Genomic DNA, 13487 nt, shown 5'->3' with positions numbered 1-13487 from the left:
AGATTATTTAGCGCAAGAAAAAAAAAAAAAGGTTTAATACTTTTTAGCATTTACCAGGCAGGAGGAAAGAAGGGAGATATCTAGGCCAAAGAGACACTAGAAAGTACAAAATTCTACAGATACAATATTATAAAAATCACTTCAGTTTGACGTTGCTCCTCTTCTTTATCAAATATCTGAAGATGGATACATTAACAAGTATTAACTTTTACATTTTTCTTCTTGAGTCAGGATACTATGGACAAGAGAACCTTGTATGATGAAAGGATATTGATATCTTCTGGTTATAGATCTAATTGAAAAAAAGAGTTTAAATCTCAGAAGCTTTGCTTTGCTGCCTCTGCCTAGGGCATCATGTAATTCTTTTGTCTTTCTCTTATTATTTATTGTACTTTCATCAATTCTGTTCTTATTTTGTAAAGCAGCCTTTACAAAATGGGTGAAGTTTTTTTTTTTCTTTTTTTTTTTTTCTTAATTTTGATGACTACTTGCATGCTACTGAAGGGTATATGTATTTTCATTATTGCTAACCCTAACATCTGTCCTTTCCTGAATACTCAGTACTGTGCCAGGCATTCTAGATTTTATTCATTTTGAACTACAAAACAATCTGTGAGGTAGATATTGTTTATGTGATTTTACAGATGGAAAATATGAAGGTTTAAAAATATTAAGCAACTTATCCAAGATCATGCAGTTCAAAATGATAGAACTCATACGTGTACTCAAATTATTTGCCTGACTCCATGGCATCCATGGTAACCCTTATTTGATATTGTCTTTCTTACTGGTCTATATGCTAGTCCAGAAAAATGGTCCCTTAATAGTGAAGCGGCATCTCCTTCCTAAGATGTTTCTTTTTATCTCTGTTAATAACTGCAACCTACTAGTTTCTGCCTGTGTAATCATGCTTGCTCAGCAGCTATGTCAGGAACCAGAGCTATCTGAAGAAAGAGAGAAATCAAGGTTACTTGCATGAGAAAGTATTGAAACCCAGAATTCTGTACTAAAATGAAAGATATGGAGAACAAAGGGGCTAGGCTCAGCTTTTGGAGAGGACTTCACTGAGCCTGCAGCAGTGCTGAATAAACCTTGCTTTTCTACATCTCCAAGTGCCCCTTGTCTCTTTCTAGGGCCATAACTTTCCATATATTTTTTACCATTTTTCATAACAATAGTAGATGGGTTTCTGTTTGGAACATGCATGAGGTAACGAAGTCCTGAGATAAAAAACATTGAATAACAGAATAGCAAGTAAATTTATTGATGTAATTGATCCAAAATTTTATATAAGAACAGTACCTTGTAGATTAATCTGAATAGATGGTGGACTCCTCTTTTCTGCAATGCTCATTCTACATAATTAGCAGTGGTAGCCTGTAGTTCAGATTGACTTTCACATTCACAGGAGCCATTAGCCCATAACCTGGCATCAGAGACACTTAGATTTTCAGACGGATACAAGGCAAGAAGTAGCACTTTAGCAGTATAGTATCAGTGAGAACCCCATTCCTCACTCAGTTTGCTTTTCCATGACAGTTGAAACAGGTAGCTCTTGAAACCTGAAAGTTTGTATATTTCCAAAAGTTATCAGATACCATAGAAGCATTTTTCTACCAATAACTTGGAATAGAAGGATATTGACCTGTAAGAATCCATCTGTAAAATAAATTTTAAAATCTTAAATTCCACAATTTCAGATAACTTACGTCAAACAAGCATACTGCTAAAATGAATTTTTAAAATTTAGAATTCCACTTAATAGGTCATAATAAAAACTATGAATATTGTAAAATGTCATGTTTACCTGCAGCAAGCCTATAGTAATTATATTACTAGTTATTCTCTTATGAAGTCTGAGTATTCTTTTGTACTTATTTCAGAACTTTGCCTTTTGACAAGTTGGTCCAGAGGGCAGCTGAAGAAAAGCATAAAGAATTCTTTATTTCAGAGGTAATTGTTTTTAATTTTTTAGAAAGCATTAGTATGTGTTTATACACTGATTTTATTAGAAAGTATTCATATGCTAAATTATTATCTTACAAAAGATCATTAGATATACAGGAACTGTAGCCTTCTCTGATAATTGTTCTTAAGAGTTGGTTGGATATGCCACAGACTAGCATTGCCATTTATCAGTTCTCAAACCTTGGCCATATTATTTTTCTGTGCTTAAATACACTCATGTATAAAATGGAGATAATAACAGTATCCATATCATAAGAGTTTTGTGAGAATTAACTAAGCAAAATCTGTAAAATACTTAGTAGTATGCCTAACACAGATACTATTTATTATATGTAAGATATTAGTATTACTTCTTTTGAAAATGCTTGTATCTAATATGCCAAATTCAAATGCTAATGAAGAACTTTATTTCATATAGGCTGTTTCTACATTTTTTATTAATATGATTTCTTTTGAGTGGTATAACATTTGTTCAAGATTAAATTAGAAGAATTCTTATTTTCTTTATAGTCCAGCTTTAAATAGTTCAGTTTAAATACCTTGAGACAAGGCATTGAGCTACAATATTTCTATAATTTAAAAAAAAAATCACTGTGTTATCTCAAAGCTCGTTGCAAAAATAAGCTGCTTTAAGCTTTTAATCAAAAACTGATGTCTACCTAAAAGCCAGCTGGGCTAGGCAGTTTAGTTTAACAGGTGTTTCATTTTCATAGTTCTCTCATCAGGCAGTGGTAATGCTAGATTGCCACCGAAATCCCTGCACACTTGGAGGTCTGTGAATCTGTACTACGCCTAGAATGTCTTAAACCTAATTCCATTAGCTGTACTACTTTATAGCCATGCTTTGAACATGTGTATTTAGTTGCTGTTTGGCAGCTTCCTGACTGTGGGTAATGAGTGCACAGATTTCAATAGCTATGAAATGTGAAGTAAAAGAAAGAGAGACAGGATGAAGGATTAAGTCTAAAAATTATGGAAAGTCTGTAAACAAGATTAATTTAGACTGTCAGTTCAGTCCTGTGGAAAGCTGAGGCTGAGATAGAATTAGGAGTGCATTAGGGAGTAATGTCTATAAAAGGAAAGGAGAGGAAGCAGGCTTGGGTGGGGGAAGTCATCTAGTTTGTATGTACTGTATGTCAGAGGAGTCCCGCCTTGATTGGCAGGACTACCAACTTAGTCTTTGGTTGGGCCTGCCCTAGGAAAAGTAAAACCTTGTTTCAGGTACTAAGGTAAACCTTAGGAAGTTAACAGCTGGCAATCCTAAGTAAATCACAGTTCTTGCAACTATAAGTAATAAGTCCTTTCTTGAATCTTGAATCTGAGCAGTAGATCTCTGCTATGTGAACTTATTTTTTTTTTTTTTAAAGAGAGAGTGAGAGAGGAGAGAGAGAGAGAGAATTTTTAATATTTATTTTTCAGTTCTCGGCAGACACAACATCTTTGTTGGTATGTGGTGCTGAGGATCGAACCCGGGTCGCACGCATACCAGGCGAGCGCGCTACCGCTTGAGCCACATCCCCAGCCCTGAACTTATTTTTTTAAACCCTGAGACATTAGACTGTTAGAATATCCTTAGAATTTTGAAGAACATTTTTTGAAATCTGTTTAGCCAGTAACATACTTATAGAACCTATCTGATCTGATACTAAAAATATGAAAATAGTGAATCCAAGAATTCTGATAGATTTATGATCATAGATATAGGGTTTTAATGTAAATAAGATGTATTTTGAAGTTTGTGTTATAATGGTTCATACTGGTTTCAAAGAAGCAGAATTCTTGAGTTGGTTTGCCCCTGAACTTGACCTAATATATCTCAGTTCTCTAATTCATGGAAAATGCAGGTAACAATGAATTGTTGTTGTTGCCGTTATCATTTTTTGCAGTGCTGATTCTCAAACCCAGCGCTTTACAAAATGCTAGGCAAATGCTATACCATCAAGTTATACTCCCAACCCTACAGTGAATGTTTTATATTTCAGGCAGATCCCTATTTAGCTACTCAGTGAAGTATAAATGATAATTTAAAAAATTATCCATTTGAGTTTACTAGTATGAAATGATAATGTTTCTAACTCACACCTGAGCTGACTCTTAAGGATTTCACTTTAGCATTTCTGTTGTCAGGGATAGGTTTAGCCTGATAAAATGCACTGTTCCAAGTTTTTAAAAGATTTATTAAAAGCAAAGAGTATTTTTCTTAATTGAGAAGTTTGTTGGTGGTGTTTAATAATATTTTGAGATCATGTATTCTATACAAATGAGGATCCTTTTATTAAGTGTTAAGAAACTGTTAAAAAATCTAAATAACTATTTGGAGTATAAAGTGTAAATCATTGTGGTTTTATGCATGGTGTGTTAAGTGTTGCCTTTAGAATTTCTTTTACTTAATGTTTTGTGGATCCATTCATCATTATGAGCCACATACATGAAGACATTTCTTCATATGGCCACCAGAGAGCATTAGTAGAAAGGGTAAGGTAATTGAACTTTTTAAAAAAATACTTCACTGGGTCAGATTTTAAAGCTTAATTCCTTCCTTCTTTACTTCCTAAAATTTTTAAATGAATGCTGTTATTTTTCTTTGGCATGTTTAAGGATGAGAAATACTACTTACGGTCTCTTGGAGAAGACCCTAGAAAGGTAAGAAATGTAGATTTAAGGTTGGGCACAGTGGTATATACCTGTAATCCCAGTGACTTGGGAAACTGAAGCAAGTTCAAGGGCAGCATGGGCAACTTAGTGAGACCCTGTATTAAAAAATGAAAGGGAATAGAGATGTAGCCTAATGGTAAAGGGCCCCTGGGTTGAATTCCCAGTTTAGAAAAGAAAAAAAGAACTGTGGATTTAAAACAGTTGTTTAAAGCCTAAGTGATTATATGTGTTTTAACTTACAGTGTAATTTTTATAGTTATTGATTGACATGTAACTTTTCTTACTCTATTCTTTTCTCAATGATTTGTGCCCCTAATTAAAATTATTGAAAATTGATTACTTAGTTCTTAGGTAGGACTATAGAATCTTAGTGTTTAAATAAGAAATACAATAAGAATAAGAAATATTATTATACAATAAGAAATCTATACAATAATAAATCCCTTCTATTGAATATTTTATAGATGGCCAGTCCACTAATAAAACACTAATCCAAAATAATTATAGAAATCCTGAATAATTCATTATATAAGCTTTGATGTATATTTGGAGTCAAATGTATAGAGCCACATTAGAGTAGATGACAATTGTATAAATCTTGCTTAAAGTAGAAAGAACCTTTCTATTAATGAAGTACATAGAGCTTAACAGTGTGATACTGTTAAATCTGCAATCTTATTTACACAGTCTGTTATTTCTTCATTAGTAAGATAATGTGTTATCAGATGTTCACATCACAATATTTTAAAACACTGAGCAAAGTTTTACCCTTTTTTTTCTTTCTTTTTTTTTATTTGTTTCTTACATACATGACAATAGTGGAGTGCATTACATTCATGATTATCCATTCACAGTACAATTTTTTGTAACTCTGTATATAAAGTATGTTCACACCAAATAATGCCATTATACATCAGCTCTCTTATTTTTTTTGCATACAATTCTTAATAAACCTTTATACTACCCTTTATCATATATCTGTTTATATATGAGGTAGGTTGACACCAAATTCACATCTTCATACATGTATTTTGTATAATGATGACCCTCTTCCACCATCCTAGCTATTCCTCTTCTCCCATTCCCTCCCACTCCTTGCCCTTTTCTTATTATTATGTAGTCTCATTGGTAGCCTTAGATAAAATATGCATTTTAAAATTCTTTCCAGAGGTTGTCTTTTTATCTAATATTTTGTTTTTATGTTTCTGTCAATACAGGATGTTGCAGATATCAGAAAGCAATTTCCTTTATTAGAAGGAGATATTAAGTTTCCAAACTTCTTCAAAGATGAACAGTTCTTTTCCAGTGTTTTTCGAATTAGTTCACCTGGATTACAGCTTTGGACCCACTATGATGTATGCTAACTATGTGAAAAATCTAATTCCACATAAATATAGCATTTACAGATTTAACATTCCTAATTTTAACTTTTTAAGCCACCCTAAAGATCTTTGTGGTGTAATTTGCTGAAACATTGAGTTTTGAATAAGCAGTTTATAAGGCAGTGATGGGGGAGTGAATTATTTAGCTAATGGCAAAGTCTAGTTTTTCACATTTTATTTCTCTGTGGTCTTGTTTTGATTCATCCTTATATATGTAAGTTTTATGAAGTGTATTTGTGTTTTCTGTTTTTATTTTTTAATGTGTGAAAGATGACCACCAGGTAAAGCACTGGAGGGGCAGACAGGTGTGTAAATGATACGCATGACTCTTGCCATACAGTCACGTTATTCAGGAGAAAGGCAGGAGCTTATGGTGAACTATTTCTAATTGTAAGAATTTGGGGGTATCTGAAGAGCTTAGTATTTATATCTTTGTTTACTGTACTTGTAAGTCAGAAAGTAAGTTTAGGTGTTTTTTTTTTTTATTATTTAGTCTATGGTATTTTAATTTTATTTGCTTAAATATACATATATGTATATATATTTATACATTTTTAAAAATATTAAAATGCTAGTATGGTGTGTGATTTGGTGTCAGGAAGTGGAGAAACAAGAAGCTGAAGTAATACCTAACAGGTTTCCAAAGATAAAATAATTTTTTAAAAGGTTCTAAATCAAACTGCTATGTTTTATATGTATATTTTATAATTCATTTAAAGACCTCTTGGGAGGATTTTAGCATAGTCAGTAAATCTATAATTAAGTGAGACAGACATGAAACCTTAGCACATTGTTTTTTTTAAGATTTTACATGAATGACATGGTGAGAAAAATTATATGGTGACTCACAACATTTTTAGCTATAAGTTCTATGACTTGAGAACATTTTAAAATTTTAAGTAGTTTCCCTTTTACCTCAACTTGTAAAAAAATATATAAAGCTTTTCTTAAGAAATGCTAGTTATAATTTTATGGTTAAGGTTTATATAAGTAAAGGGTTACTGCTAAAAGGAGAAATGCTTCAGTAGTAATGACATGTGAATAATCATGAATATATCTTGCTCAGTGTATATCTTAATTCCTTAGCTGAGAATCATGTGGCTCTGCCTTTTAACATTTTTAACAGTCAGTACTAAGAAGGTATATTCTTGCATATATAGGAAACATTAAGATTATTCTATGAAAAAATGTATTAAGAAAATTTGCAGGCCAAGGTTGTAGCTCAGTGGTAGAGCACTTGCCTATCATGTGTGAGGCACTGAGTTCCATCCCCGACACCACATAGAAATGAACAAATAAAATAAAGGTATTGTGTTGATCTATAACTAAAAAAAATTTAAAAAGAAAATTTTCCAGATTATATTCCTGTGCAAATAATTTAATAATGAAGATATCTATAATTATATTATTGTTAAACATGTATTAAGAGTTAGCAGTGGTTGTAACTGTACCCATTTTCCTAACACCTAATTTTTCTAAGGGCTTTTACTCTGTTCTCTAATGTTGGTTGGTCTTAGAACATTCCTTGAAACTTAAATAAAGAAGTTGTTAACTAAGCAGAGTATCAAGTACAATTTAACTATTTTCACAGTCAATTAATGGTTGGATTAGGGAAATTAGTTTCCTAATACTGGACTTCCTAATTTGCCAGTTCTTCCTATTTTAAGGTAATACTGTAGAAATACCTTCAATACAGGCATAGCTATATGTGGAATATGAGGATTTCCATTGTTAGATTAGAATATGAGTTTTAGGTAGTGTAAGTCAAGTCTTATAAAAGATTGGGGTTTAGTCTGGGTAGAGTGGCACATACTTATATATTCCCAGCTACAGAGGCTAAGGCAGGAGGATTGCAAATTTGAGGCCAGCCTAGGTAAGGGCAACACAGTGAGGCCCTGTCTCAAAATAAGTAAATGAAAAAGAATTAAGGTTTGTAGTTAATTATGTGGGAAGTTGTTGATTCTATTTATTTGAATTTTAGACACTGCTTACCAATAAGTTTTTATTGGTCTTCAGGTGATGGATAACTTTTTAGTACAAGTAACAGGAAAAAAGCGTGTTACATTATTCAGCCCTCGAGATGCCCAGTATTTATATCTATCAGGTATGGGTTTTTTAAAAAGTTTTATATTTTTAATGTCTATTCAGTTACTCCTTTTGAGAAATCTCTATTCACATTGAGGGGGAAAAACATTTTGGGGCACTTTTTGCTATGATTTATTGTATTCTCCATTGTATATGTGTAATACATACAGGAGTAGTCTGCCAGAAGAATGAGATTTTCATATTCTTATCTTAATTGCATGGGTATCAGTGTTCATAATTAAAGAATGAGTCATGGAAAACTGTCTTAGGTTTCAGGAGAACAGTCATTGCCCTCATGGTGTGAGTACAGTGATTGAACAGAAAAGAAATAGTTGTATTTGTAAAAATACTTTATCTAAAAATGCTAACTTTGCCCAATCTTTGTTTTCCTTTTTTTGAATTTTTCAGGTACTAAATCAGAAGTACTAAATATAGACAACCCAGACTTAGTTAAATATCCACTCTTTTCCAAGGCTAGAAGGTACGAATGTACCCTTGAAGCTGGTGATATATTATTCATTCCTGGTAAGATTTCTAGACCTCAGTAATGTGCTCTTTATAAAATCTGCACTATGACTCATACTCTATGTGATTATTTTTCTCTATGTGTGTGTATGTTTAAAGAATACCTCAGCAAACTCTTAGAAATTAATAATCTTGTTTCTCAAAAGCAATCTATGTTGCACATACAATTATATGTAGTATATAATATTTGATGATAAATGACTGTTACTGATTTCTCTATTTACTATATTATACTTTTAATCATTAGAGTATACTGCTACCTATTAAAAAAAAAAAAAAGTTACCTGTATAACAGCCTTGTGTAGGTCTCTCAGGAAGTACTCCAGAAAAAAACATTGTTGCCATAACAGATGTCAGCTTGCTTTGTTATTCCCCTGAAGACCTTCAGTGGGACAGGATGGGGAGATGAGAGGCAATGATCCTGACCCTGTGTAGATATAGGTGAAAGTATGTTTGTGTTTTGTTTTTTTCAAAAAAGTTTAAAAAGTAAAAACACATAATTTTAAAAATAGAAAAAAGCTTAGAGGACAAAGATATAAAGAAAGAAAAATAGTTTTGCACAGCTGTATAATGTCCTTCATGTAATTGATCATCTATAAAAACTGGATGCATTGATTTCTCATTCTTATATTCATTGAGAATAACCATTACATCAATCTTAAAATCAGTTGTCTTTTCTAAAATTTGTATTTACATTTTTGATTTTTGTATCTTCAGAACATGGTTAAGGGACATGCACTTTTCTGTTATTCTACATATAGGTTTTTTAAAAAACAAAAAGTCCCCAAATATTAAACATTTGCATATATTTTGAAACAAAAGCAAAAGTCCCATCTTAGGATTTAAATTTAACAGAATGGTTAGTTTTTTTCTTTTAAGAAAGATTCTAGAAAAATTGAAGTGAAGATTAAAACTGAAGACTACTTCTGCATATCAAACTATGTTAATCTTTTCTTTTTCCTCAAGCACTCTTAGAATGAGTTTGATTCGAAAATTTAAATCTTTCTTTCTAAACCTTGCATAAGATTAAACATTGTTTGACATGATTAGTACTCCATCTTTGTTACATTGTCGTGTTGCTTTAGCATGCCTCTGACACATATTTTGAAAACAGACTCAATTGAAAACAAAGTAAACTTTTTAGTGAAAATAAAAAATTAATTAGGTATATAATATATTTTACCCATCGCCTCCACCATCAAAATATTTGTTGTAGTTTTGTGTACTAATTGTTGTAAAGGAGCTGAAATATAACATGATTATAATTGCATTAGAAATATAAAACTGAAGAAGCTACAATGAATGCAAATTTAAGCAAGTTAGAAAACCAAATTACAGTTTGAACATGAAGTCTTTGAGAACAAAAGTCTTGTACTGAATGAGAAAAGGTCATACTTTTCAAATAATTGAAATGTTCTGTATACCAAGAAAAAGTTTTTATGTAGTTGTATGACTCAGGAAGTGTAAACAAGTAACACAAAACATAGCCCCAGATGAGAACTACAAAATAAATATAGCTTTATTATGCCCATCAAGTTATAAAGGAAAAATTGCTATTTCTAAAGATTTTTAAACTAAGGGTTTCGACACTTTAAATTGGTTTGGCAATTCATAAAAGTTAAAATGATTCTGTTAGAAGCTGGGAGTGTGCTAACGAAGGGATTTGGTTACAAGAATTATTTCTTACATTGGCTATATGCAATTCGTGATATTTCAGTGACATTTTGGTTTTTTTTTTTTCTTAACTGTAGGTTTTATTTTTAACTTGTTTTTTGAAACTTTCTCCAGCTTTATGGTTCCATAATGTAATTTCTGAAGAGTTTGGAGTGGGAGTGAATGTCTTTTGGAAGCACCTTCCATCTGAATGCTATGATAAAACAGACACCTATGGAAACAAAGATCCTAAAGCAGCATCAAGAGCTGCACAAATTTTAGACAGAGCCTTAAAAACACTGGCTGAATTACCAGAGGAATACAGGGACTTCTATGCACGGCGAATGGTCTTACACATTCAAGACAAAGCCTACAGCAAGAACTTTGAGTAAATAATGAAGTGAATGTGATGCATAATCTTTTAATAAAATTTAGTTCAGACATTGAGAAAGTATAACAAGTTATAAATTTTTAAAGATTCATTCTTTGTTAAAATAGGACAGATAAATCAGTCTCAGATTTACAGATTAACTAAATATGATGTGGGTCTTGGTATGGTTTTTACTTGATACAGATTGTTAAAAGAGTGCCATACTAGGACTACTCATTAGCTGTACGATGCAAATTACTGGGCTAGGGATATAGGTTGGTGATACACATATGCTTAGGGTCCTGGATTTGATCTTCAACACCAACAAACACACAAACAAAAAAAACCCAAATAATTAAAAATCCAACTTAAAATGATTCCAGCAATAAGAAACTATATTGACTCTCATTACATGAAGTCTCTGATAGGTTTCAGTGTTTCCAATCCATTGATTTGGTATTGTCACCAAACTTTGGAGATTTTTTTCCCTCTTTCTCTAGCCACAGCATTGGCAGTTATCCTAAGGCTGGCTACCCTTGTGGTCATGGGATGATTGCCAGTAGTTGGGGCCTTGTGTATCTTCATTTAAATGCAGCAGAAGAATCTGGCTGGATTCCAGTGATCCTGTGTTAATATGGAAATTTGGTAGCAAATTTCCCAGAATTTGCTACCAAATCCTTGGGTCTTATTGCTGTATAAAGTAGCTTAGATCTGCCCATCCCTGAGCTAGTCACTAGGCAAAGGATATAAAATAACCCTTAGGCTAGTCAGGTCTCCTGGAGCTGGGAATAGGATCCTTTTTGAGGCCTATGAGGTATGGATGGGGCAAAATGGATAATTTTTAAAACCAGGGTTCTGATAGGAAAGGAAAAATGGTGGACAACCAACTAAGTTTTCTACTACATTTGCATGTAATCAGGATCTTTTGAGGCTTTTTTTTTTTTTGAACACATACATGCCTAGGCTCCAACTATGTTATATGTTATATTCAGTACATTTGGGATTTGGTATAGGTATCTAATAGACCTTATAAGCTGTTTTGATGCATAATCAGGACTGAGAATCACTGGGTTTGTATTATTAGTTTTGTGATTTATCCAAAACAAATGTTTAATTGATCCTGGTTTTGATTCTGATATGTCAAATCAGCCTTCTTTTAAAATTTTTTTATATAGAAAATACATCAGTTTTAGTTTATATGTATGGTAAATATCAACCTAATTAAAGTTTCAAACTACTAAATACATTTTTACCTAGTCTTTTTCTAAATAAATGTTTGTTTTTAAATGAAAGATCCTAATGTTGTCTTTGAAGACAATGGGCCATTGTGTGTCTTCTATGCTATTCTTTGTTTTGTACCTAGCCATTATGTTGCAATGTCATTGAAACAAGACCAAGTATATTTATTGAACACAAATGTGCCCATCTAAAGCAATCTCTGTGAGTACATCATTTTTGGTGCATTTTAATTAAATTTCTCTATTGAAGATAATCCATTCACTCATGTTTTATGCTGGAGTAATTTCAGGCATAAAATGCAAATCACAATAAACAAGAAAGGGAAAGTTCTGATTTTTCCTAGGCATCTTTTGAAAAACTTACTGAATTAACTAAGGTCAACAAAGGTGATAAAAAGTCTCTCAGAAAGGAACCGTTTTAATATACTAGCCAAATCTAATTACCAGATTTTGATCTTCATTTCTAAAACTAAGCAAGGAACTTCTTCAGTGATTCCTGTTGTTTCAGAAAAAAGAAAGACAAAATTCTCTTAGTTTTGTACAGTATTTATAGTTCGCTTTTAATAAACTTTCCTCCTTTTTTTTAAATTTCCCTTTTCTTAACCAATATGAGAATCAGTGCAAAGTATAAATGTGGCAGTAAACCAGTTACATTTGGCTTATTGAATATTCATTTTATTTTATTTTGGTTAGTGGGGAAGAAAACTGGGTGAAGTTAAATAACCTCTTAAGATTATTTTCCTCATCTTTAAAATAGAACTAATGCTTCATAAGTTTCAACAAAAAAATAGAGGAGATAGTTAAGAGCAGAAACAGTTGATGGCTAGTGCTAGCTATTTAATTTTCTTGCTAAGAGGTGTGAGGTAGCTCCTTTTGTAGTATTACATTTGGAAGGCTAGAGATAAACCCTCTGGGAAGTTTTAAAATTATCTCTAAGGTTGTATTTTTGTTAGGGTCTGTTCATTTTAAAATTGAGATATTTTAATATTTTTTGCCTTTGGGGTTAAGGCCAAATGAATGAAATATTTCTCAGTATATGTTAAGGATGACCTCACAGGGATTCTAATCAACCCAGATTGTATAAATGCTTGTCCAGATCCACACAGCTGTGATAGAAGATGGGATTAATTTCAGTGGTAGTGAACATATTCTCTCTTCTTAATGTGTAGCATATCTCAAATACTTCTGAATGGATTGGATAGCTTTTCTTTGGCTAGTTTGGGAGCTGGACCTGATGTACAAAAGAATTTTCTTTGCAACAAACCTTCATATATACAAGGATTCAAAATAAAACTAATAAGCAGGCAGGCAGCAGAATATAATACAAAAAATGGAACAGTGCAGCTGAAGATTAAAGCAAAGGTACTGGTGTGAAATTTTCCCAATGTAACTTCATACAAAAGGTGTCAAAATATGCTGCCATTTGTGTAAAATAAGGTGCTGTGTGTAAATATTTATATAGGCATGAATTAGCTCTGCAAGACTTTACAAGAAACTAGGATAGTGGTTGCCTCTGAGAAGAGGCTGAAGAGCCAATGGCAAGACTGGCAGTTTTGTATTACTTGAATTTTTGTTCATATCATCCTTTCAAAATACATTTTTAAAGCATTA

At 32.2% G+C, this 13487-nt stretch overlaps 1 protein-coding gene across 3 annotated transcripts in view; it reads left to right on the top strand.

The window, feature by feature from the left end:
- Positions 1 to 13487, top strand: part of Tyw5 (tRNA-yW synthesizing protein 5) — a 21187-nt gene extending 7700 nt beyond the window's left edge. For 2 of the 3 annotated variants that reach the window (XM_078017806.1, XM_005340865.5), the window contains 6 exons: positions 1884 to 1953; positions 4567 to 4611; positions 5841 to 5978; positions 8022 to 8109; positions 8499 to 8615; positions 10404 to 13487. In XM_078017806.1, coding sequence (XP_077873932.1) covers positions 1884 to 1953; positions 4567 to 4611; positions 5841 to 5978; positions 8022 to 8109; positions 8499 to 8615; positions 10404 to 10660 — 715 coding nt within the window. In that variant the 3' untranslated portion in view covers positions 10661 to 13487. The other variant, XM_078017807.1, reaches the window with a different exon arrangement.

This window comes from Ictidomys tridecemlineatus, chromosome 7, assembly GCF_052094955.1.
Source record: "Ictidomys tridecemlineatus isolate mIctTri1 chromosome 7, mIctTri1.hap1, whole genome shotgun sequence".
Taxonomy (NCBI): Eukaryota; Metazoa; Chordata; class Mammalia; order Rodentia; family Sciuridae; genus Ictidomys; species Ictidomys tridecemlineatus.
Note: the sequence above shows the minus strand (reverse complement) of the source record. Positions and strands in the feature narration are given on the sequence as shown.